This window comes from Pseudonaja textilis, chromosome 2 (genome assembly GCF_049901715.1).
Source record: "Pseudonaja textilis isolate UNSWEBS1 chromosome 2, rPseTex1.2, whole genome shotgun sequence".
NCBI lineage: Eukaryota > Metazoa > Chordata > Lepidosauria > Squamata > Elapidae > Pseudonaja > Pseudonaja textilis.
Window position 1 is genome coordinate 16,045,861 of NC_141991.1, and position 27,385 is coordinate 16,073,245.

Here is a 27,385-nt window from a genome sequence, read left to right on the forward strand (position 1 = left end):
ATTGGACTTGCTGTCTACAGGGCAAGAGAATGTCCCAAACTACAGGTGTGGACGACAGAAGAACTTGCTGGCAGTTCTTGAAGAGATGGATACTGAATTCTTTGATCATATTTCTACTTTCTTGGGCATCTACAAAATTCCACAGGTATGAAGCTTAATTCCATGTTGTATTATCTTCAAATTAGCCCAGACTGCAGACCTCATGTTATCTCCAAAAGGTAATTAGATATTAATAATATTAATTAGATACCTGAAATAATTTTGTTTCCCCAAAAAGGGCATATATATGATTTTAGTCTCCCTGCCACAACATGGCTTGGAAACAATGTCTTTAGTTTGTGATTTCTCCATTTCTGCCACTGAAGAGCCTTTCTTCAAAGAAATAAAAAGCATGAAAATGAACTCAGGTTCTACTAATGTCGGGGAAAGGATGGAGAAATATTATGGCACACAAATGCCTGGAGAAAGGACATGGTAAAATGTGGCTTATTGCAGGATATTTTGGTTGAAAAACCCACAATAGCTGTTTTGGGAAATAAAAGTATGAGTTTTTCAAAAGTGATAATAAAATGAGTTGGAGATGGTGGTCATTGGGTACTTTAAAAATGGGCATGACAAAGAAAGACAAAAGAGAATTGACAATGTATAGATGCTGAATGGGTGAGTTATACATTGAAAAATTGATGACCAGTATGAAAAAGATGGGTTTGGTCATAAAATCATAGAATGAAAAAGTTAAAGGGGTCTGTAAAGATCTCCTAGCTTAACCCTCAGGACTGACCAGCAATCCTCTGACCACTGCAGACAAATACCAACCAATTACTTCTAGTAGTTTGGCCAAGCAATACTCTTGGCAAAAGAGGATGGATATGGATGTAAGCACAATGATACTTTCACTCTATGCCCAGAGCATGATTATTGTTTGGATGACCCAAGTTAAAGTGACTCCCTCTGCTTGAATGGATCAGTACTGAAAAATCCCGTTTTGGTACCAGGTCAATCAACATCACTTAGCACCTGCACTTCTAGTAGCAAAATCCTCCCCATAATTACTAAAGGTCCATAGAGAAACCAACAGATGCTTCTTCTATTTACATGGGGGCATATCAGCAAAATCAATCTGTATCATCTAGAAAAGGTACTTCCTTGAACGGTGTTGGATGGTACATGGCTTTAATCCTCTTCCCTTGAAGTGGATTAACAGAAACAGATAACAGATAAACAGAGTTGGAACGGACCTTGTAGGTCTTCTAGTCCAACCCCCTGCCCAAGCAGGAGACCCTACACCATTTCTGACAGATGGGAGTCCAGTCTATTCTTGAAGGTCTCAAGCAATGGTGCTCCCACAACTTCCGAGGGCAAGCTGTTCCATTGGTTGATTGTTCACACTGTCAGAAAGTTTCTCCTTATTTCCAGGTTGAATCTCTCCTTGTTCAGTGTCCATCCCTTATTCCTTGTCTGGCCTTCAGGTGCTTTAGAAATTAGCTTGACCCCTAAATAGACTGTATATCTTTTATATGAATTCAGTTAGGAGGCTGTGAGTTTGATCCTAGGCACTATGAGTAATTATCTGCTGCGAACTCTGCATTGGTGACAGGAAGGGCATCTGGCCTGTAAATCTGGCTTCCATTCAGTTGTCCCAACTCCACCCCAACATAATGGATTATGGTGTAATTAAAAGACAAAAAATATATATTTGTTATATGAATTCCTTCATCTGTCCAACTCTGCTTGAACCTCTGAGCTACTGGTTATTGGGGATTCCCAAAATGTTCTTTAATCCATCCTTGGAATAATTACATTCTCTTTCAACTTCCTCTTTGAAATCCTATCTTAGCATTGTTGCTGCTAGTGTAAAAGAAAAAACAGTCCTGATACTCTGTAATGAGAGGAAGGAAATATTTAACTGGATTTTTAGGAGCACATTTATGAATTGTTACCCTTGGATTCTGTAAAAGCTGCATGTCATAAGATAGAAGGAGTAGTTCAAAGATGGATAAAAGATTCTCATGACTGAGAAAACCTTGCACTTTATGTACATATATAATGACATCATACTGTAACAGAATGTCCTTTACATGGTCAGTAACTAACTTGTTGCTGACAATGCACATAAATAAGGATAAGCCTATTCATCTATAGGAGTCCCCATGTTGTTGTGTTAAAACACCATGTCCCTAATTCTTTTTTTCAATTAAAAGCAAGTAAAAGTCTTTTCTATATTGTAGAAGTCCCAAAGCCAAGTACTTTATAAGGTCTGCCTTCAACTGCTCAAATGCCTGTTGATGTATAGATCCCTAAGCAAAAGGATCACTCATTGTACTTTCATAGAGTAGCTGGAGTTTCACACTAGAGTGTCTGATTTAACAGTCACTCAGAATCTGAATGTGGTTCTCTTTTTATGTATCCCTGTTAAATCAGGAGAGTTCTCTATTTTAATATATTAAGATGCTCTTATCTGACCTGAACCACTTGCAGCCCTGAGCAAAAGGATCAGTCGTTGTACTTTCATAGAGTAGCTGGAGTTTCACAGTAGAGTGTCTGATTTAGCAGTCACTCAGAATCTGAATGTGGTTCTCCCTTTATGCATCCCTGTTAAATCAGGAGAGTTCTCTACTCTAATAAATTAAGATGCTCTTATCTGACCTGAAACACTTGCAGAACCTGATGTACTATGTAGCTGACCCACAGAGTGTGTAGTGCTCAAGTGAATCCAGCCTCAACTGTTGATAGCAATAGTGCCTCACCACATCCATTTCATCACCCAGACCTAGCTGTCTGGATAGGGTTTTGTCAGAAGTGTATGTAGCTTGAGGATCAACCATGTTGATCACCCATAGATTAAGTCAGAAGTTCCTGGCCTCAAAGGAAGCAAAAAGGAACAGAGTAGAGAACATTAAGGGACCCAGCTAATTTCAACTTTTTGGTACTTTTTTTCTATAATTTTCTCTCAGCATTAGAGAAAGGCCCTTACATTTAAGCATCAGTCTTTGAGGATTAAAAGTAACACTAACTCCCAATATCTTCTCTTTCATCTTAGATCAACTTTGGTGTTTTCAGCCACATACCTGAGCCAAACCATCATTTTCCTTTTTTCTACCGGATGACCCCAAAACAAGAACCTCCTAACACAGCCATTGTCAAGCTGCTCCTGCATTTCCAATGGACGTGGCTCAGCCTCCTTTCTCAGGACAACGAAAGAGGAGAAAACTTTAAAAAAAGTCTGGAAACTTTAGCGGTAAAAAATGGGATTTGCATTGTCCTCTCAGAGGCCCTCCCAGCAACAAATGTGGATATACGTACCGGGGACATGTTTGAGCAAGAAAAAAGGAAAATAATAGACCTTCTTATCAACACTGAAGTAAAAATTATAGTTTTTCAACTGGATTTTCAGGCCACAGCAATGCTACTATCAGTAATATTTTTTAGTGAAAGGAGGAACACATTCATTGCAGGAAAAGTGTGGGTTGCAACAACCTTGTCAAGTTTAAGCATAAAAATGTTTTCCAAAAATATTGATCTCCAGCGTAAACATGTTTTGTTTTCCTTCCTTGGCCAGACAAAGACACAATATTATAACTTTAATTCATATTCCTCTAGTGAGAAACAGTTTGTAAAGGAAGCATTCCAGTGTTCCTTTTCAAGGTCTGGGTTGTCTAAGAAAGTTTGGGAAAGATGCACAGAGAAAGAGAAGAGGCTATTACCGCCCCATGATATGCTTGCAGGAAGGTTAGCTGAGGATGGCTCCGGTATTTCCAAAGCAATCCAAGCTGTGGCTTTGGTCCTCAATGCTGCCTCTTCCTCCCAATTGAATAAGAGGAGAATGCGGGTTGGACACCATCAGTCACTCCAGTTTATACAGCCATGGCAAGTAAGTTTTCTCCTTTGAGGTTCCACTGGGGTTCCCCTTTCACTGTATAAAATTGCGTGCAGAGAAGGGTGAGATACTCCAAATAGCAACTGTCCAGTTTATAGTATTTGAGAGTGACAGAGACATTATGGGAAGAACTCTTCCAAATTGACACTACCTGTGCTCGTTTAGAATGCTGTAATGGAAGAGACACCTCAATAGTGACAAGGCAATGTTTCTTATTTGCAAATTAAATGAGCTTTGGGATACTCCAGCAGTCCTCCAATCAGGTTCTTGTGAGTAGCAAAAATGCAAATCTAGACCTCTTTCAAGATTCATTCAATCAGTCAGAATAGAGCTGGAAGGGACCTTGGAGGTCTTCTAGTCCAACCCTCTGCTCAAGCATGAGACCCTATACCATTTCAGACAAGTGGCTGTCCAGCATCTTCTTAAAAACTTCCAGTGATGAAGTAGCCACAATTTCTGAAGGCAAACCATTCCACTGATTAATTGTCCTCACTGCTAGGAAATTTCTCCTTAGTTTTTGGTTGCTTCTCTCCTTGATTAGTTTCCATCCATTGTTTCTAGTCTTGCCCTCTGGAGCTTTGGAAAATAAGTTCCTCATTCAGTTTACTTATACTTTGTTAAGAACAGTTTATTACATATTGTTAGAAGAATTTTCACCTAAGCTGAAGTTAATTTCAAAAAGCCAGGTAGCAAAACAGGCATCCAGTGGTTTGAAAGTGGCTATCCCTTGATATATAGAGAGGCAGCAGTACTGATAGGGAACTAAGTCCCTTGTTTGTGATTTTTGTGGATGTGCCAACTGATGTGTTTGCTCCAAGAAATATTTGGAGATCCAAGGACGAAATATAGATTTCTCACCCATGATGTAGGGTAATCCTTTTATTCTTTTTCTGTTGTTAATTGTTGGCATGTTAGCTGTGAAGGATTTCCATATCTAGAGGGGATTTCTTTGGTTATGATTACGTTGTCAGTGTTTGACAATTTCCCAGTTTCAGCTGATGTGTCAATAATGGGATTTTTCTATGTCTTTGCAGCTTCATTGGTTTCTGAGAAACTTTCAGCTTCACAACATTTCCAGGGATGGGATTTATTTGGATGAAAACAGAATTCCTACTGCTGACTTTGACATTGTAAACTGGAAAACGTCTTCCAACATTTCTGTTCCTTGGGTGAAAGTTGGGAGTGTAGAAAGAGAAGCCTCCTCTGAAATCAAGGTCTCCATCAATCGGAGTGCCATCCTGTGGCCAGTATCATTTGGTCAGGCAGGTGAAGCTGCTTGGTTTGAGATCTCCTTTTTATCTCCCCACATTTTCTGCTCTACAAAATAATTCTTATTGATTATAGTCCACATACCCTCCAAATGAGGAAATCTAAACCCCTATAATTCATAAAATATTATGTGTCTTTAGAGGTTTTCAGTAATTTCCCACAAACTGCCTCATCATCAATTGTGTTGGGGCCTTTACAGTCTACATTATTAAATCACGATATGATTTTATAATGAATGAACTATGAAACATTATATTACATTATATTATATTTAGTAAGACAATAAAAGCTTCAAGAGAACAAGCCACTGAATTTCACAAGGGAAAGATATCAAGTTGAAAATGTGTTGGAGGGAATGAAGTCGGATGAAAAAAAAAACATTTATATATGATGATACAATGTTCAGTTACAGGAGAGAAACATAGGGACTCTTGCCACCATAAATAAAGGCAGATTTTGGAAATTTTCTCCTCCCACACGAAAAAAGAAGAAAGTAGCTATAGCCCTTCACACATGCGGTAAGGACAGGCACCTTTTGCAATGGAACCATTTTTCTTCAGGATATAGAAAACAATGTGTCATGGTTGATTCACAATGCAGCCCTGCTGGCAACCAGACAAAGTAACGGGAGGAGGGAAGGAAGCCATTGGAATATAAAGGAGATTTGGGAGGGAACTTTGGAATGCAAGAGTGCCACCTGGAAGTGTGAGACAGACCCAAACCCCAAGGTCATCGACTGAAAACATCCGAAGTAGACAGGTTGTTTCCAAAATAAAGCAAGTGCAATTGATTAGTGGACAATGGACAATGGGAGTCCCAGGGGCAGTGGAAGAAAAAGATATCTTATCCTGTTTGTACACAAAAACATCAGAACTGACTTTCCTACTTTCCTACCCTTATGGCTTTTCAGTAAAGTTATACTCCTGGGGGAGGAAAAGTCCCAGGAGTTTCTTTTGCTGTTAATGCAGTGAGACAGTTGACACAATCTTTCTGGATTGACTATAAAGATTTACAGAGAAAGAGAATCAACTTTCATTTACTATTCCTGTGGAGAGTCTTGTTCCCTAAAGGTCCATGTTAGATGTTACCTTCAGCAGATAGAAAGGAAAGAAGACAGAGATATCCATCAATAATTGCTATGCCACTATTCCATGGCTGAGTTTTTTCCATGTGCTTCTTGGTTTCCAGAAACCAGTTCATTGAAATAAAACTATATAATTCATATGTTAGAATGGAATGGAACAGAAAAGAACAGAACATAACAGAATAGAATAGAATAGAACAGAACAGAATAGGGGAGTTGGAAGGGAACTTGGAGGTCTTCTAGTCCAACCCCTGCTTAGGCAGGAAACTCTATAACATTTCAGACAAATGGTTATCCAACATCTTTTTAAGAACTACCAGTGTTGCAGCATTCATAACTTCTGGAAGCAACTTGTTCCACTGACTAATATTTCTGTCGGGAAATTTCTCCTCAATTCTAGATTGCTCCGAGTGATCTTTATTTTTATGTTTAGATAGCGCCTTCTTCAAGATGTACAGAAAGTTGTTACCCTGGACATGCCAAGGTTATGATTGTGGGAGCACCAGTTTGTTGCTATGATTGTTCTCTGTGTATGGAAGGAACAATCTCAGTACAAGAAGGTAGGTGGTATTTGACAAAAAGAGACAAATTCAGGATGTAATCAAAATTGACTCTTACTTTTCTGTCAACATTTGGCAAAGGTGTTTTTTTTTTTCCTTTGGGTTGTTTTCAGGCTGCTTTTCAGACTGTTTTTCAGGGCGTTTTTCAGGCTGGTTTGCAAGCCATTTTTCAGGCTGTTTTTCGGGCCATTTTCAGGCCGTTTTTCCTGAAAACAGCTTGAAAATGGCCCCCAAAACAACTTGAAAATGGCCTGAAAATGGCCTGGAACAAGCAAAAAAACTGGTGAGGAATGGGGCCAGCCAGTGATGGGATTTGCTGGTTCACCAAACTGCACCTAATCTTAATTACTGGTTCACCAGAACCAGTGCAAACCGGAAGCAGCCTGTTGTGTTTCGACGGCAACTAGTACAGACCCAGCAGAATCGGACAGTGACAAAGAAAGGCAACCATTCTGGGAGTCTGGAGAGGACTCAGACAAGGCTCCTGTGTCCAATGCAGGGATGGGCCAGGACCATCTGGGAGTGGAGTGCTGCCTTCGGAGCCTTCGGAGTCTGGCAGCAGCGAGGCAGAGGAACCAGGGGAGCCTGTTCCCAGTGCGCGTGTGCACAGAACTGCTAGAAGGCAAGAGCAGCTGAAACAAAAGGGGTGACTCGGGAGTAAGGCTGGGAGGTAATTGCCTCACCCATAATGGATAAAACTCAGACCTAAATGACGAGACCTTTGCAGGAAGCAAAATAGGTTGATCGGTTCTGAGTCATCTTTGAAGCTCTGTGTACTTTGATTGTGGTTTTTTTTTTTTGTACTTCGTTTGGTTTCTTTTATAGTTAATTGGATACTTCTGTTTTTGGCAGCACTCCACAGAACTAAAAGGTGTGTGCTTATCTTGGGGGATTGTTTAAGATTAGCTCCGGCTGGGAATGAAAGCAATTCCCAGCGTTGCAATAAAATGGGTTGTGCTTTTAACACAAGTCCATGACTAATTATGATTTACAAAGCTTGGGTCAGAACACAGCCCACCTCTGATGCTTGATAATGTTTTTCAGATGCAGCCCATTGTGAAAAGTGCCCAGATGATCAGCATTCCAATAAGAAGCGAGATCAATGTATTCCCAAAGTTATAACTTTCCTGTCCTATAAAGAAAATTTGGGTCTCATCCTGACTCTCTTTGCCATTGCCTTATCCATAATTACTGCCTTTGTTCTTGGAATCTTCATTAAATACCGAGAAACTCCCATAGTCAAAGCCAACAACCGGGATCTCACCTACATTCTTCTGGTCTCTCTCCTGCTTTCCTTTTTGACCTCCCTTCTATTCATTGGTCAGCCCCAGAAAATGACCTGCCTTCTTCAACAAATCACCTTCAGTGTTGTTTTCTCAGTTGCCGTCTCTTCCTTGCTGGCCAAGACAATCATGGTGGTGGTGGCATTTTTGGCCACAAAACCAGGCAGCAGGATGAGAAAATGGTTGGGGAAAAGTCTGGCCAACTCCACTGTCTTGTCCTGTTCAGGGGTTCAGGTGGGCATCTGCCTTTTATGGCTGGGAATCTCGCCCCCATTTCCACATTCTGACCTACATTCTCAACCGGGACAGATCATCCTGCAATGTAATGAAGGCTCAGTTACCATGTTCTACACTGCTCTTGGCTACATAGGGTTTCTGGCTACCATCTGCTTCTTGGTGGCTTTTCTGGCCCGCAAGCTTCCGGGAATATTCAATGAAGCCAAGTGGATCACCTTCAGCATGCTGGTTTTCTGCAGTGTTTGGATCTCCTTTGTCCCCACCTACCTGAGCACCAAAGGGAAATACATGGTAGCCGTGCAAATCTTCTCTATCCTGACCTCCAGCCTTGGTTTACTGGGTTGTATTTTTGTCCCAAAATGTTACATCATTATTCTGAGACCTGATATGAACACTAAGGAGCATCTAATGATGAAAAGCTTGGCGGGCTCCTGATTTTTAGAAACTATTTTTGTATAATTTACAGGTATAAACATTATGCCTTGTAAGTAATCTCCTTTTTGGGTGTTTTAAACAATCTTTGTCCATGAATGTGAGTTCTGAATTATAACAGCTAACTACAGGTAGTTTTGGATCACTCATACAGTGATTGTTTGAATTTAGATCAGTGTTGAAGAAGCTGTCCTAACAGTTACAGTCATCTAAATACCCCCAAAGTCACATGATTGTGATCTGGGCATCTGTCAACTAGCTTTCAAGATGGTTTCAGCATCCTGTGGTGACATGATCATCATTTGTAAGCTTCCCTGCTAGCTTCTCATAACCAAAACCAATAAACTGGCAGGGAAGCTGATTCAATAGGTTATTCCCCATTACTTTTTTGCCCAAGAAACTTCCACATTGATTTTGTTTGTGGGAAGTTGGAAGGAAACTTCAATCCCCTGTCGTGTAATGTCTTTTCTTAATTATCCATAATCCTAAAGGTGCTTTTTAAAGTGGCAATTGGACTTTCTGGGGTTTTTTTTGAAGACCTTTGGCTTCTCATCCAGAGCTGAAGAAACTTTTTTTTTTATGAGAAATGAAACTTCTTCAAAGAAAAACCAAACAGTCCATTTGTCTCTTGAAAAAGCACCTTTTGGGATAGCCATGAATTGGATGACTGAGAATCTCCACTGACAGATCCATAATTCTATTTTAACAAGAGCAATGTATGACTGTTAGGACTGGTGTTACTAAGTGATGCAATAGCTTTCTGAAATAAAGGTCCCATTACTATCATTAAGTGAGGATTACTTGTAATGAAACTGACAAAGTAATCTTCTGGTTTAATATTCTGTGAAATAATTACATTAAAATCATGTAGCTAATATATACCATATTTTTCGGAGTATAAGGCGCGCTCCCCCCACCCCAAAAAAGTGGATGGAAATGTGTATTCGTCTTATACAGTGAATATTGCAGTGGGGGAGGGGGGTGGTGTGGCACCGATCAGCTGTTCTAGAATGGTCACCGCAGCATCGAACGTACCACGGTGAACAGGCTGCAGTGAACAGGCCATGGTGAATGGGTGGTGGCGGCAAATGGTCCAGATGAAATACTGAATGGACACTGGGAGGCAGAGGCAGATTTTTTCTTCTTTTCCTCCCCAAAAGCTAGGTGCATCTTATACTCTGGAGTGTCTTATACTCCAAAAAATAAGGTATGTTTTCTGAAAGCAGTATGGATAAACTGGCACTGGGAATCTTTCATGATCTAGTTTTTACATGAGATGAATATCTGTTGCTAATGATGGTGAATGCTTTTTTCAGTGTCTCCTTATGAATAATGCTTTGTTTCTTTTCATTTCATGTTCATATTTTAATTGATGTCCCTTGTTCTTCCTTTGATCGTTAATTCTATAAAACTATTACCAGAATTTGGTGTTGGGCTATGGGCACCACCAATCAGTTATTGAAGACAAAGCAGCACAGAGGATCTGGAGAATCTGACACCAATTTCTGACTGGATGTCAGTGGTGGCAGCATGTCCACATGAGGAGTTTTTCTTGCCATTATGATGCCTACCTTGGCAGGCAATGACAGATAACCTCTGACTCAGTGTTTCAGAGTTTCCGGTCACCTGTGTATTGGTAGTGAGTACATATAAGAGATGACCAGGCTGAGCCTGAGAGTGGAGTCAAACATGTCATAAGTTGTGAGTTGTATCATGCACTCACAAGAGATCTAAGTTCAGCCCACCTTGAATCCTTACTTAATTCCCACTCATTTCCCTTGACCATTAGAAGCTAGATTTTTGTCAATCTAAGCTTGCAATAAATCTTTATACTCATTTGAACTGCCTGAATCTCCTGGTTTCCTGGTGCTTGACAGTAAGAGAGGAAGTCGATTGAGAGAAGGACCAAGGGAGACAGAACAACGGTCTTCCAATATTTGAGGGGCTGCCATAGGGAGGAAGGGGTCAAGCTATTTTCTAAAGCACCTGTAGGACAGACAAGGAATAATGGATGGAAACTGAACAAGGAGAGATTCAACCAGGAAATAAGGAGAAGCTTTCTAAGTCCTCATTCTGGCCTCATGTGGATGATGACTTCTTTTTCCTAAATTCAAGGGAGAAAGCCACTCAATGGCTTTCAGTGATATTGACCATAGCATCCTTTTAGGCCAGTTCTGGGATTTGGGACTGAGCAGCATAGTGTTGCACCTGTTTGTTCCTTTCTCCACAGCTGGTTCCAATCGGTATTAATAGGGGTTGAGGGATCCTATCCATGGCTACTCCTTTGTGGGGCACCCAGGGCTTGCTACATTCTCCACTCCATTTTAAGATCTACATAAAACTGTTGGGTGAGATCACCCAACACTATGGGATGAAATGTGGCTGACATATAAATGTAATGAATAAAAATGAAATAAATGGATGGAAACTAATCAAGGAGAGAAGCGACTTAGGACTAAGGAGAAATTCCTGACAGTGAGAACAATTAACCGGTGGAACGACTTGCCTCCAGAAGTTGTGAATGCTTCAGCACTTGAAGTTTTTAAGAAGATGTTGGACAATCATTTGTCTGAAGTGGTGTAGGGTTTCATGTCTAGTCAGAGGGTTGGACTAGAAGACCTCCAAAGTCCCTCCCAACTCTGTTATTCAAAATAACCTACATTTAGGAGGAAGATTGCCATGCACACCAAGACAGTGTAAGGAGATGCAATGTCCCTACTGCATAATTAAAGCTGAACAATGTGTTCATTTGTTTTAGCAAATGATAGTCTTTATTAGCTCAAGAATAATTTTCTTGAGTAACAGGAAGCCAAACTTCTCCATTGTTAATTTTCTTAAAACTGGAATTATGCCCATCAGTCATGTAACATGAGTCATCTTTTATCCAGCTACACACCTTTGTTGCAACAGTGATTCCCAACTCCCTTTCTCATTATTAAAAACATGGCAATTTAATCATCTTTTCAGCAATGCTTATGGGATTTCCACCAACTGCAATTATTCAATCTTGAAAGCAACATAGGGTAAATAATTTTTAAAAAAAACATTTCATATGCAGAACCTGACAACATGGTCCATAAATAGACCATGCTGTGCTGAGAGTAGAGGATGGAATTGGTTTAGGCAGACTGCTAATCTGAGATTGAAGATTACCTTTCCAGTTTTGGAGCCAAGCCAGACCATCTTCAGAACAGCTGTGCTCTTTTATGAGCAAATCTTCCTTGTAATTCAGCAGGTCTCTGTGCCTGTGAGAAAGAATTATAGCAAGGATCTCCTCCATCATGCTAGGTCAAATACTGCTGCTTCTACAAGTGTGGTTCTTTCTGCTTCTACTTCTGCTCCAATTTCCCTATGTGAACATAGTGATGAAATGCCCCTTGAAGGAGCTAATAGAACGAAAGAAGAAATTTAATTTCTGCAAGCCAGGAGACTACCTGATTAGTGGAATCATATCTTTGTTGAATTCTATATTTCAATCCTATGTTTTCTCCCAGCCTCCAATGCATAGATTTTCAAGGTAATTATAGCATATATGGTTGTGACGCTCACTGATTTTAACCTTCCAATGTCATTTTAATAGGGAATCCCAAAAGTGCTTTTTTCAAAAGACAGCTGGACTTTTCTTTCTTTTTTCTTCTTCTTGAAGACATTTTGCTTCTCATTCAAGAAGCTTTTCAGTTCTGACTGAAACTCCACTTACCTTTTCGAAAAAGCACTTTTGAAATGACTATGACATGGATGGCTGAGAACCTCCATAGATATTTCGTAGCAATTGATTCTCATTTCCCAATTCCTAGCCTCTTTTAGGCACATTTATTTTAATCCCAATTTGCTCTAAGAAAAAGGCTTAGAAGAGAAAACATGCATTTTTTTAAAGCTGCAATATGGGTGGGTGTTTTAGTTCTTCAGTAAAGACTAGAACTAAAATTGGGGGGCGGGTTGTTTACACTCTCACAAAATGATTATTGGGTGAGTAGGGTCTTGTTGTTCACAAAACTGTGATACCCTGAAGTGGAGTTGAGCTGGCTGGGGAATTCTGGGAGTTGAAATCTACACTTTAAAAGTGCTAAGGTTGAGAACATCCTTAGCTGACAGAGTCAGCAAATTTCATTTTACCATAAAATAAGGCAGTGAGGCTGCCCTCCTCTCATCTCTCCATTCGATCTAATGCTCTCCTTCCTTCTCTTCCCTTCCTTCCTTCTTTCCTTGCTTCCTTTCTTTGTGCCAATTTTTGTGCAATCCTATTCCATGTGTTTTTTTAATGGTTCTAGGATTGAAGAAACTGTGGAAATGAGTTAAGTAACTAACCAAATTAAAGCTTTTTGCCAAAAACCAACCTAAATGTGTCACAGGAAGTGATAAGTACTGATTTCTCGCTAAAAGAGAATAATTATATCAAACTTAAGCAGCAGATAGCGTTAGATTTGGCGTAATGGGAAAATTTACAACTGTCATTAATAGGGAGAATATCAACAATCACGATGAATATATCACCCAGAATTTTATATTTGTTCCAAACAATTCCAATTAGGCTTGGAAAAGATTACTTTGAAGATTTAAATAAAACTGTGTTGAAATGTATATAGGAAGGAAAGAAAGTGAGAATAAAGCTAAAGCTTTTGCAAGATGCTAGAATAAAAGGAGGATTTGGTTTGCCTAATTGGGAGTTGGATTACCAAGCTACAAATTTGATGTGGGTTAAGGAATGGATAACATTGAGAAACACTAGTTTGTTGACATTAGAAGGACATGATCTGTTGTTGGGTGTGGTGGCATGCTTTTCTGTGGTATAAAGAAACTAAATCACAGGGGTATTTTAGAAGACATTATATACGGGAGTCTCTGTGGCTAAACTGGGAGAAGATTAAAAGACAATGCTATTTGAAAATTCCAGTGTGGCTATCAACTATTGAAGCATTTTCTTATCCTATAATATATAAAAAGGAACAAACAGATATGGTGAAATATTGAATGAAAAGGGTGAACTTAAATCTATACAAAAATTAGAGGAACAAGGTATAAAGATGAATTGGTTTTCATATGCACAAATACATTCAAGGTATGATAAAGACTCTAAAACAGAAGGTTTCTATGATAAACTGACTGATTTAGATAAGATTTTGACAGGTGCTGATGAAAAGGTGATTAAAAAATTGTATGGATATTTATTAGAAATTAAACTAGAAGAAAAACAAGTTAAAGAAACTATGATTGCTTGAGGGAAGAATTTTGGATATGGGATTGATCTAGAGAAATGGCAAAAATCGTGGTTTCAAAATTATAAAATGACAATGTCAACAGCATATAACGAAAATTTGTACAAGATGTTTTACAGGTGGCATTTTCCCCCTACAAGAATGTTCAAGAACAAATCAGAAAAATGTTGGAAATGTCATCAGACACCTGGCTCATATTACCATATGTGGTGGACTTGTGCGGATGCTAAAAAATACTGGACTAAAATCCATGTGTGGTTGGAAAAAATGTCAAAAAAGCATATAGATTTAAAACCAGAGATATTTTTATTGGGAATTTTACCTGAAATATATAGTAAATAATTGAAATACCTGATTGTAAATGTATTAATGGCGTCTAGGATTGTATTTGCTAAAAATTGGAAAAATGAGAAAATACCATCACAAGAGGAAATCATTAAGAAAATATTGGAACGTGCTGAAATGAGTAGATTGACATTTGAAATTAGAGAACAAGATGATAAACGATTTCTTAAAATCTGGGATCTATTCTATCAGTGGTTAGAAAATAAATGGTAATGAAATATATAGATTCTTAGAAAACAATAAATATATATAGATGTATTCTTTTCTTATTACATCTACAAAATGATTGTTGGATAGATTTGAGATGATAATATGAACTGTCACAAAACAATTTAAGTAAAATATGATTATTTCATAAAACATGAATGAATAAAAGTATAGTCAAATGATTGATTAACAATGATATTAATGTATTTAATACTTGATTGAAAATATGAGAATATATACAATGTGATTGTAAATGAAGACTACGAAATGGAAGCACAAAACAATTTGTAAACCAACCAGCACACTGTATGTATATATATATGGAAGATGGCTTGATGTTTTAATGTTTTGTTTGTCTATGTTCGTCTTAAAAACCAATAAAAATTTAAAAAAATAAAAATAAAAAATTACTGATTTCTCTAAAGACAATCACATTTATGACATAGCTATTATGCAACAGACTTGCTATTGGATCTTGAGAAGGAGACCATCACTTAGCAAGTAAGATCACACACTCAGATTGAATTTGCCACTATTTGAACCAAGCCATCAGACACTTCTCAGTTAATACCATAGGAAGTATAAACATATGAAGGCTCTTTTGTTCTATGGGGAGTGGTTGGTTTTCAAAAATTCAGTTAGCAATTGCCAAGAAACTTTCCAACTTTCACTTTTCTTTTACCAGTTCCTATAATTTTGTTTTCCAAGTTATCTTCTTGAGTCACACTTGTGGGAAAATAATAGGATCAGCTTTTGACTTTTTAGTAGGAGCTCTTTGACTCTGACATACAAAGCATTTCTTTTTGTTATATAGTTTGAGAACAAGGATTCTTGGTTTCAAAGAAATTGAGCTTTTAATAACAGGTTCTAAGCATTCTATCAAAAATGATGATGATGATGATGATTTGTTTTTAATGGTGCAGTAAATGTCTGATGGCACAAACTATCATTGCAGTTTGGAATATATGAGCTACTGGCAAGTTCTGCCTTTCTTGTTTGCCATTCATGAGATCAACAAGAGCCCGAGGCTCTTACATAACTTAGCTACAATATCTATGAGAACTTTTTCAGTGCAAGAATGACATATGAGGCCATGATGGACTTGCTCTCTACAGGAAAGGACAGTGTCCCAAATTATAGTTGCGGAAAACAAACAAATCTGGTGGTCATGCTCGAAAGGACTGATTCTGAGCTCTTTAATCATGTGTCAGCCATCTTGAGCATCTACAAAATCCCCCAGGTAGGAATGTAAAATGAATTTACTTTCAGGCTGTAAATTTTGTTTGTTTGTTCAGAGGATATATCACCAAATAAATCTGGAGGAAAATAGTAGGTATAAAAAGACTTGAAATAGTATTTTCTTCTTCATATCTTCACGTTTCTTTCATGTCCTTGGCATCTATGTACAACATGTTTTTTTTAATTATGAGTTAGCTTTATAGATGTTTTATTTTATGCTATGGACTAAGACTTAGAATAACTTTATTGTCACTTTGAATGTACTGATGGCATACATTAAAATGAAATTTCATTGCATACAGCTCTCAAAGGGTCACCACTTCCAATATACACTACATAAAGATGACAAAATAAATAAATGAATACAAAATTATGCATATACCCACATCTAAATATATAAAACTGAAATATCACTCACACATCATCACGAAATCTCCAGAACTGTAAAGCCTACAAACTTGAAATTTGGCACATATGTTCCTGTTGGCTTCTAGGTGCTTGCTAAGAAAGGGTTTTTTGAAATGGCTATCAGATCATTAGTATTTCTTATATTATTATTAACATGCTCTGATGCTTATGGAGTTAGATGTTCTACTCCCCCTCCCTACCTGAAAAGAACTCTGTTCCAACTGCCACTTGAGTGTGGGCATGGCCAGTGCATGACTCATCCGGCCTGCAGGCTTGGAGTTTAGACTTCTACTCCCCCTCCCCACCTGAAAGGGAAAGAAGGGGATAACATAGGAGAGGCTTCTTTGGGGTCAGCCTGAGGGAGAGAAGGGGAGGAGAAGCCAATCATAACTACTCATTAATAGTCAAGCTTTAACTGTCAATTCATCAAGCCTGATCACATAGTTCCATAGCATATCCAAACAACTAGTATATTATGGCACAGAGAAACAACACAGTGTAGTTCAGACTGAATTGCATCAAGACTAAAAACACTAAGAAACAACAATTAGCTGGGAACATAGCCAAACATCTCCTCATTAGATTACAAGCCAGATCTTGTGATCCTTTGTGTGGCTCCTGCTGCAACGTTTTGTGCTCTGCAGATCAGGGAGCAGGAAAAAGAGAGCAGAGAATCACTATATCAAACTGAAAAACTAAGACCAGGAGACACAACTGTGAATTTGCAATTACTTCCAAAAGAAAGCATTTCTAAAGAAATCTTAATTTAGTGAGGGCACCAAGAAAACTGCATGTTCAGAAAAATATGGCTGAAGTGGCCACGTTTCAAGCTGCAGAAGATGGGTGTTTCTGTACATGTACATCAATGTCTGTGTCATAGGACTTTTCATCATCAGACATTCTGAACTGGATAGTTTGGCAATAGTTTTTTATTCCCTATCTTGGTGTTGCTGGCTTGGTCTCATTTCCTGGCTCTGATTTCTACAACGGTGTTAGGAAAAGGATCAGCCAGCTATAAAACCATGAGAGAAACCAAAATATTTGCCGATCATTGAAATAAAATCTCTCCTCATTGCCCAGAGTAAGCAGAAAATTATATCAGCCTTATATTTGCTGTCCTAGTTGATCTTAACTATTCTTCTTCTACTGTATTCTTTTCAAGACATATCCTTGGATCCCCAGGATTAAGCAAAAACAATATGGGATAGAAAAAGTGATTTGTTGAGTCTTCTAGCTTTGGTTTCTTCCCCTCTTAGTATGTCACCAGCCATAGGGGAGTAAAAATACTCAGCAATCAGTCTAAGTATCAAGAACAGGATAGCCCATTTCTCAATTCTTGGTGGCCAAACAGAAGGTAGAATCAAGGCGAGTGATTATGGGGAGTGGCTATATATTTTAAATCAGTGGATAGGGGAAAAAAAGTGTAACATTATAGGCTGCAATATTTTAAGCTTTAGTCAAACCCATGAAGTATAATTAGGAGTTCCTAAAAGTCAAGAGAAAGACAGAAATGTGAAAGGAAAAAAGGAGAAAAGAAAATGTTAGGAATAACATAGGTTACCTAACGTAGTTTGGGTAAAATAATATATATAAACTATGATTGTAAGTTTAAGTGTGTGTCACTTTAAAACTGCAAAGCATGTAATTTTGGGTGTGGTGTGAAACCACCATAAGAGGGAGCAAGAGAACCTGACAATTACTGGATTGCATGGATTGATGGTTTGTTAACTGCGTGTTTCCCCTACTGCTGAGTTGCTGAAGGAAGAGAGGAGTTTTTGACTTCTTTATATCTCTACTGCGAGGAGATATATTACTGGACTGATATTTGTAAGTTTACTGACCTCTCTTTTTCAACACTGGAATTTGCAACTGAATAATCCCTGGACGGACTGAACTAGTGAATGATATATGGACTGTTTGACTATGCTATAACTCTTACTGGAATAAACTATTTAATTAGCACTGTGTATCTGTTTTACTGAGTGTAAGCTACAAAACATTTATCTCACATATTTTGCCTGCCTGACTGACTGCTGTGCAGATTCTGCTAGGGTGTATCCCTAACACTGGTTATGGGCCCAGTTGCACAGTCAGACTAACCAGGATATAACAGGCTTATATAAAGTGAGAGTTAGTGTAGTTACACAATACTGTAAACAGACAGCTGTGTTTTATTATAGTTTAATATCCAGAGAAAGATGGCACAAGTCAATTTACCAAGTTTGTCTCTAATATCCAAACTGGATGGAACAAACTATGTTTCATGGTCTATGAAATGCAGTCTACTTCTATGTAGAGAAGGTTTGTGGAGTATAATTCAAAACCCACCAGAGGTAGATGCTTGGGATCCAGAGGATGAAGATGATGCTCAGTAAATACAAGAATATAAACTGAAGAATGAGCAAGCTCTCTGTATAATAGGACTGACACTCTGTGACCAGCAGCTTGTCCATATTCGTGGAGAAGAAACAGCTGCTAAGTGTTGGGAGAATTTAAAGAAGATTTATGTTCGAGACAGTGTAGGAGCACATATAAATCTTACACGGAAGCTGTTCAGAACACATCTTCAAAAGAATGGAGACATGTTGACTCATATAAACACTATGAAGAGGATTTTTCAGGAGCTGCATGAAAAAGAGCTTATCTTCACTGAACTGCATCAGGTTTATATAATTTTGTCTTCATTAGATGAGAGCTATGACGACTATGTAACTTCGCTGGAAGTGCTGCCAACAGATAACCTCACATTAACTGACATTACTGGCAGATTAATTGAAGAAGCCAGGAGAAGGCTTGAAAGGGATCAACTCAGAAGGGAACAACCACAAGAAGAGGAATTATCTTCGTCAGCCTACACAATTAGAAAATGTTTTAATTGTGGAGGAAAAGGACATTTGGCTAGATTCTGCAAGAAAGCAAAACGCCAAAATGCCAGCCAGAATGCTAAAAGGCATCAAAAGGATAAAAAATGCTTAGAGCTAGCCATGTATAGCAACAAAACTGTGAACAATAATAATTTTTGGGTTGTAGATAGTGGAGCATCGCACTGCATAACAAAAGATAATAAAAGATTTATTAAGATGTCCACGAGTTCACAGCAGATATCGTTAGCTAATGGCTGGAAACTTAAAGCAAAAGCTGAAGGTACTGCATATTGTTCTTGCATAAAAGAAAATGTAAAAATGTTATATGTACCACAACTTAAGTTTAATTTGCTTTCGGTTAGAGTTTTGATTAAACTAGGTTATGTAGTTACCTTTAGGGGAGAAAACTGCATAATAGAAAAGGAAGGTAAAAAAGTGACTGCAACTTTAAAAAGTGAATTGTATGTGTTAAATGATAATCAATTAGAGGTGGCTAACACAGTGTATAATAACGTTAAACCTCATGATGAATGCATACATTTGTTACACAGATGTTTAGGGCATATAAATTTTAAAATGCTCAAGCAAACGGTTGAACTGTCTAAAGGTATAAAACTGAAGCCTTGCAGTAAGTATTTGCACTGCAATGCTTGCAGTCAAGAAAAAAGCAAGGTAATACCAGCAAATAGAATTAATGGATTTAAGACTAAGGAGCCTCTAGAGGTCGTATTTGCTGATATTATAGGTCCTAAAAAACCAAGTGTGGGAGGTGCTCGTTATGTATTAAGTATAATGGATCATTATTCTAGATATGGTTTCTGTTATTTAATGAAGAGTAAAATGGAAACATATCAAAATTTCTTTAATTGGTTGAAGTTTGCAGAAAGAAAAACTAAAACGAAACTAGTAACTCTTGTAACTGATAATGATACGGAATTTATAAATAATAAATTCCAAAATAGACTGAAGATGGCAGGTGTAGAACATAAAAGGTCTGCACCATATAGGCCACAACATAATTCCTTTATAGAAAGACGAGGCCAAACACTACAGGCAATGGCTCGTACCATGTTGTCGGATTCAGGATTACCTGAAAATTTGTAGGGAGAAGCAATAATGTGTGGTAATCATATATTGAATAATGTTGTTAACTCAACAACAGGTGAATTACCATTCACACGGTGGCATGATAGAAAACCTGACCTAAGCTACATGCACACATTTGGAGCACCAGCATGGGTGCATATTCCTACACAACTGAGACATAAGGGACAGCATAGGGCTAAAAGATTATTTTTTGTAGGTTACGAATCTAACCATAAATCTTACAGGTTCTGGGAAAAGGATACAACAAGAATTTACTGTAGTGCTAGTGCACAATTCCTGGAACATGTAGGATGGGAAAAACTGGAGCAAGATTCGAATAAAGGTGTAATTATAGAAACCTACAAAAGACCAAACCACCATATCAGTAATAAGAAAAGTCCAATTAAAGAGGAAGTAAAGGAAGAGCAAATAGGACCAAAACAGGAAGAAATAAGTGAACAGGAAGAAATAGATAACCAGGAACAGGTGATAGATAAAAGTCCACCTGTAAGCCCTGTACTACCTAGATAGTCAACACATGAAAGCAGACCACCTGATAGGTACCAAGCAAGTGTAGTTTGCCAAGTTAGTAAAATTCCAACTACTGTGGAAGAACTAAAAATGTATCCTGCAAAGGATCAAGAGAATTGGCATACAGCAATGCAAAAGGAACTGAATTCATTAAAACAGATGGGAGTCTATGAGAATGCTAAATTACCTCCAGGTGAAAAGTCCATTGGCTGTAAATGGATATTTAAATTAAAAACAGGTAAAAATGGGACTGTTACCCATAAGGCTAGGTTGGTAGCTCAAGGATTTAATCAAACTGCATGTGATTATGATGAAGTGTTTGCACCAAGTCTAAAAGCAACAACCTTGAGAGCAGCTTTAGTGTGGGCAGCTAAGAAAAACTATATCATAAATCATTTAGATGTAGAAACTGCCTATCTGCATGCGCCATTGCAGCACACTATATACCTAAAGAAACCTGTAGGGATTGAGGATGATAAAACTAATAATGACTGTTGGAAACTTAAAAAGAGTCTCTATGGATTAAAACAATCTGGTTACGAATGGAATCAATATATTGTTAAGGAGTTAAACAATATAGGGTTTAAAGCAGGTTTAGCTGATCCATTTTTATTTAAAAGAGAGACAAATGGAATAGCGTCATTATTATTGTTGTTTACAGATGATATTGCATTAATTACAAAAACTAATAATGAAGCTAGTGAAATAATATCATTATTAGGTAAGAGGATAAAATTAAAGCAATTAGGAGAGATAAAACAGTATCTCGGATTGACAATAAATAAAACCAATGGTGGCTATAAGATATCTCAAGAGGATAAGATTTATCAATTACTAAAAACATATAAGATGGAACTTTGTAAACCAGCAAAAACTCCAATGAGTCAGGAATTTTGCCGCACTGATGCTCAGAGTTCAAAATTCGATAAGACTATCTATCAGTCGCTACTTGGTAGTCTATTGTACATTAGTAATTGGTCAAGGCCAGATATTGCCTATAGCGTTAATCAATTGGCTCGATTCAACGCTGAACCCGCTGAACGACACTGGCAAGCAGCAAAACGTATCTTAAGATATCTTAAAAGGACTATGCGTTGTATTTGGAGTCAAAAGATGATTTGATTTTAAGTGCATATGCTGATGCAAGTTTTGCAACAGATATAAACACTAGGAAATCAACTTCAGGAATGGCTATTGTTAGTGTTTGGGGACAAACCCCCAAGCAGAGTATGCAGCAGCAGTCAAGCCAGGCAGCCAAATGAGAGAGAGGCTGGGCCCAAGAGTATACACACACTGGAGACAAAAAACACTGTTTGTGGTTTTAAATAGTTATTTAATGCACACAGAGATTAAGAAGTGTCATTCAGTCCATATGTCAGTATCCAGTATATCAATCCAGTTATCAAGTCCATTAACAGTAAATACAATGTCTTTATCTGCTTGTAAATCTTCTCCTCCCGATACCTTTCTCTCAAAGACAACGCTGAGTAAACAGCTCACCAAGTAAACAGTCCTTGTGTTCAGTTGAAATGGTATCTGGCACAGTAGCCTCCAAAAGCAAGCAGATAGACGTTCCAGCACAGCAGGCAGCAGACCAAGAACAGAACCAGGTGCATCCAGAAGCAGGAGCTATTACGTTTCCCTTCCTACCTTTATTGCTGCCTGCAACCGCACCCACAATGACATTGCAGTTTCTTGCTTAAAGCTACAAAACACTTAATCCTAGGTTTACATATTTATTCAACCCAAACCTGGTTGGTGTATCCATATACCCAACATTCTCCCCTTTTGGGTGATATAAATATGTAATGCCTTTACATTCTAAACCCATATTTTTCACAACTTTCTAGATGCTTAATGGCACCTTGGGCTTTAGTAAAATGATCAGCTACATTGTCCTCCGACATGCAGTACTCCAGCTGTATCAATTTACTCTGTACAGATTGTCGTACATTCAGATACCTCAAATCTGTATGCTTACTTCTCGTTTTAACTGCAATATTAGTGGCCATTTGAATTGCTGCCTGATTATCTTCATGTACAACTATGGGGTAATGTACAGTTATACCCATATCATTCAACATTTGTTTGTACATAATTAACTCAGTACACAATAAAGATAAACAGGAGAATTCTGCCTCCATAGTAGACAAACTTATATGCTGTTGCCTTATTGACTTCCAACCAATTAATGTCTTACCCAGCATTATGGCTGTTCCTGAAGTCGACTTTCTTGTATCTCTTTCTGCTGCAAAACTAGCATCTGCATAAGCACTCAATATGAGATCACCTTTTGGTTCTAAATACAGTGCATAGTGTAATGTTCCCTTAAGATATCTTAGGATTCTTTTCAATGCTATCCAGTGACATTGAAGCGGGTCATTATTGTGTCGTGCCAGCTGATTAATACTAAAAGCAATATCTGGCCTTGACCAATTGCTAATATATGATAAGCTACCAATCAAAGATTGATATAATGCCTTATCACATTTGGGACTTTGTGTATCCATTTTGCAAATATCCTGACTCATTGGAGTCTTTGCAGGCTTACAAAGTTCCATTTTATAATCTATTAGCAATTTAGATATCTTATCTTCCTGAGATATCCTAAAACCTTTCTGTGTTCTCAATATATTCAATCCTAGATATCTCTTTATCTCCCCTAATTGCTTGATTTTTACCTTCTCGGCTAATGATGCAATTATTTCATTTGCTTCATCATTAGTCTTAGTTATCAGAGCAATATCATCAGTAAACAACAATAATAATGATATCTTCCCATTCTTTTCTCTCTTAAACAGACATGGGTCGGCTAAACCAGCTTTAAACCCTATATTGGTCAGTTCCTTTACAATATACTGGTTCCATTCATAGCCCGATTGTTTAAGACCATAAAGGCTCTTCTTTAATAACCAACAATCATTATTATTGTCTCCTTTAAATCCATTAGGCCTTTTCATATAAACAGTATGTCTTAGTGGAGCATGCAAGTAAGCAGTTTCCACATCAAGATGGTTAACTATATATTGCTTGCTTGCTGCCCACACTAATGCTGCCCTTAAAGTTGCTGCTTTAAGACTAGGTGCAAATACTTCATCATAGTCTTTTGCACTTTGTCTAAAACCTTGGGCTACTAGCCTTGCCTTATGGATTGTGTTTCCATCTTTATCTGTCTTTATTTTAAAAATCCATTTGCAGCCAATGGGTTTTTCATTACTAGGTAATCTCACGTTTTCATACACTTTCATATCCTTCAAGGATTTCAATTCCTTATTAATTGCTGCATACCAATCTTCTTTCTCTTTAGAAGGATATCTTATTATCTCATCCACAGTAGATGGAACTCTATTTTCCTGGCACACTGTATTAGCCTGGTATCTATCAGGCGGTCTAGATACTCGTGTAGTTCTTCTGGGAATTACAGGGCTTGGTTGAGTTACTACCTGTTCCTCATCCTCAGCTATTTGTTCCTCTAGGGGCAGTACTTCTTCCTGTACTTCTTCCTTTACATTATTTTTAAAGTTACAGGGATACTTAATGGGATTTCTATATGATTCAATAACCACCTCGTTATTGTTATCCTGCTCTAACTTATCCCATCCTACGTGCTCTAGAAATTGGGCATTAGCACTACATAACACCTTAGATGTGCCTTTCTCCCAAAATCTATATGCCCTATGGTTAGCTTGGTAACCAACGAAGAATAATTGTTTAGCTCTATGTTGCCCTTTACGCCTGAGTTGTGTAGGGATATGCACCCATGCTGGTGCACCAAATGTGTGCAGGTAACTCAGATCAGGCTTCCTGCCATGCCACATGGTGAATGGTATTTCACCAGTAGTTGAGTTAACCACGTTGTTTAATAAATTATTAGCACACATTGCAGCCTCCCCCCACAAAGAATCAGGTAATCCAGAATCAGTTATCATTGTTCTAACCATTGCCTGTAGTGTTTGGCCTCTTCTCTCTATAAATGCGTTGTGTTGTGGTCTGTATGGTGCAGATGTCTTATGCTCTATACCAGCTGCCTTTAATCTATTCTGGAATTTGCTATTAACAAATTCCGTACCATTATCTGTCACCAAAGTTATAAGTTGCCGTTTGGTTTTTCTTTCAGCAAACTTTAACCAGTTGAAGAAATGTTGATATGTTTCAGTTTTGCTTTTCATTAGGTAGCAAAACCCATATCTAGAGTAATGGTCCATAACGCTCAGTATATATCGAGCACCCCCCATACTGGGTTTCTTTGGACCTATAATGTCTGCAAATACTACTTCTAAAGGTTCTTTAGTTTTGAAACCATTTAGCCTATTTGCAGGCATTATTTTACTCTTATCTTCACAACAGACATTACAACGCAAATACTTATCACAGGGTTTTAACCTTATTCCTTCAGATAACTCTACTGTGCGTTTTAGCATTTTAAAATTCACATGCCCCAAACGCCTATGCAATAAATGGATACATTCATCATGAGGCTTGATATTATTAAATACAGTTTGTGCCTCCCCTTTCTTACTATCATGTAAGACATATAATGTTCCATTTAAAGCTGCAGTTACCTTTTTGCCATCTCTTTCCAGTATGCACTTATTATTCTTAAATGTAACCACATATCCTAGTTTATCTAATACTTTTACAGAAAGTAAGTTCATTTTTAACTGTGGTACATATAACATCTTTATCTTCTGGTTTAAACATGGACAATATGCAATACCTTCACCCTTGGCCTTGAGATGCCAACCATTCGCGAGTGATATATGCTGAGAGCTTGTAGACATTTTTATAAACTTTGTCTTATCTCTCGTGATGCAGTGGGATGCTCCACTGTCCACCACCCATAAATCACTCTTCACATCACAGTTGCTAAACGTGGCTAGTTCAAAGGATTTCCTTGGCTTCTTTAAATTCTGGCGTTTTCCTTTCCTGCAGAATTTTGCCAAATGTCCTCTGCCTCCACAATTAAAACACTTTTTAATTGTGTATGCCGTTGAAGATAACTTCTCTTCCTCCGGGTGCTTTACCTTGCATAGCTGGTTTCTTTCAGGCCTTGAAGATAATTTCTCTTCCTTATTAGGCTTATCTGCTCTCAGCTGGTCACGTTCACTCCTTCTTCTGGCTTCTTCTAATAGCCTGCCAGTTATCTCAGTTATTGATAAACTGTCTTTTGGCAACACCTCTAATGCAGTCACAAAATCATCATAGCTTCGATCCAATGAAGACAGTATAATGTATACTTGTTGCAACTCATTAAATATAAGCTCTTTTTCTTGCAATTCTTGAAAAATGCTTTTCATACAGTTTAAATGAGTTAACATGTCTCCATTTATCTCAAGATGTGTTCTAAACAGCTTCCGTGTAAGATTGATATGAGCTCCTACACTGTCTCGAACATAAATCTTCTTAAGATTATCCCAGCACTTGGCAGCACTATCCTCTCCACGAATATGTATCAGTTGCTGGTCTGAGAGAGTCAGTCCTATGATGCACAAAGCCTGTTCATTCTTTTGTTTATAGTCCTGTATCTTTCTGGCATCCTCTTCAACAGTAGGATCCAAATTGGATACATCTGGTGGGTGTGTAATTATGTCCCACAAACCTTCTCTTCGTAGAAGTAAACTACATTTCATTGACCATGAAACATAGTTTGTACCATCTAGTCTGGATATCATGGACAGACTTGGCAAATTAACTTGTGCCATTGCTCTTGTGAAAAAATAACTATTTAACAAACAGTTTGTATTTACAGTAGTGTGCAACTCCCACCAGCTCTCACTGCTATATCCTGGTTAGTTAGACTGTGCGCTCTGCTGGGCCCATAACCAATGTTAGTGTTTGGGGACAAACCCCCAAGCAGAGTATGCAGCAGCAGTCAAGCCAGGCAGCCAAATGAGAGAGAGGCTGGGCCCAAGAGTATACACACACTGGAGACAAAAAACACTGTTTGTGGTTTTAAATAGTTATTTAATACACACAGAGATTAAGAAGTGTCATTCAGTCCATATGTCAGTATCCAGTATATCAATCCAGTTATCAAGTCCATTAACAGTAAATACAATGTCTTTATCTGCTTGTAAATCTTCTCCTCCCGATACCTTTCTCTCAAAGACAACGCTGAGTAAACAGCTCACCAAGTAAACAGTCCTTGTGTTCAGTTGAAATGGTATCTGGCACAGTAGCCTCCAAAAGCAAGCAGATAGACGTTCCAGCACAGCAGGCAGCAGACCAAGAACAGAACCAGGTGCATCCAGAAGCAGGAGCTATTACGTTTCCCTTCCTACCTTTATTGCTGCCTGCAACCGCACCCACAATGACATTGCAGTTTCTTGCTTAAAGCTACAAAACACTTAATCCTAGGTTTACATATTTATTCAACCCAAACCTGGTTGGTGTATCCATATACCCAACAGCTATACTTTTAGGAAAAGCATTGATTGGTTGGAGGTCAATTAGACAGCAACACATAAGTACGTCCACAATGGAAGCAGAATTTTCATGTCTATCCTTATTATGTACTGATTTAATTCTGTATAAACAGTTGTTGTTGGATATGGGATTAACTGTTAATGATTCCATTGTTGTGTATGAGGACAATCAAGCAGCCATGCAGATGGCTACAAATATTGCTGTAAAAACGAGATCTAAGCATACAGATCTTAGATATCTGAATGTAAGGCAATCTGTAAAGGATGGTTTAATAAGATTGGAATATTGTATGACTGAACAAAACATTGCTGATCAATTTAC

General features: G+C 38.1%; 1 protein-coding gene across 1 annotated transcript; it reads left to right on the top strand.

The window, feature by feature from the left end:
* Window positions 1-85: 85 nt before the first annotated feature.
* Window positions 86-8,745, top strand: LOC148126757 (vomeronasal type-2 receptor 26-like). Its single transcript, XM_087923140.1, has 5 exons — window positions 86-145; window positions 3,041-3,361; window positions 4,912-5,124; window positions 6,664-6,790; window positions 7,835-8,745. The coding sequence occupies exons 1-5, from the start codon at window positions 86-88 to the stop codon at window positions 8,743-8,745; spliced, it is 1,632 nt and encodes a 543-aa protein (XP_087779266.1).
* The last annotated feature ends 18,640 nt before the right edge of the window (window positions 8,746-27,385 follow it).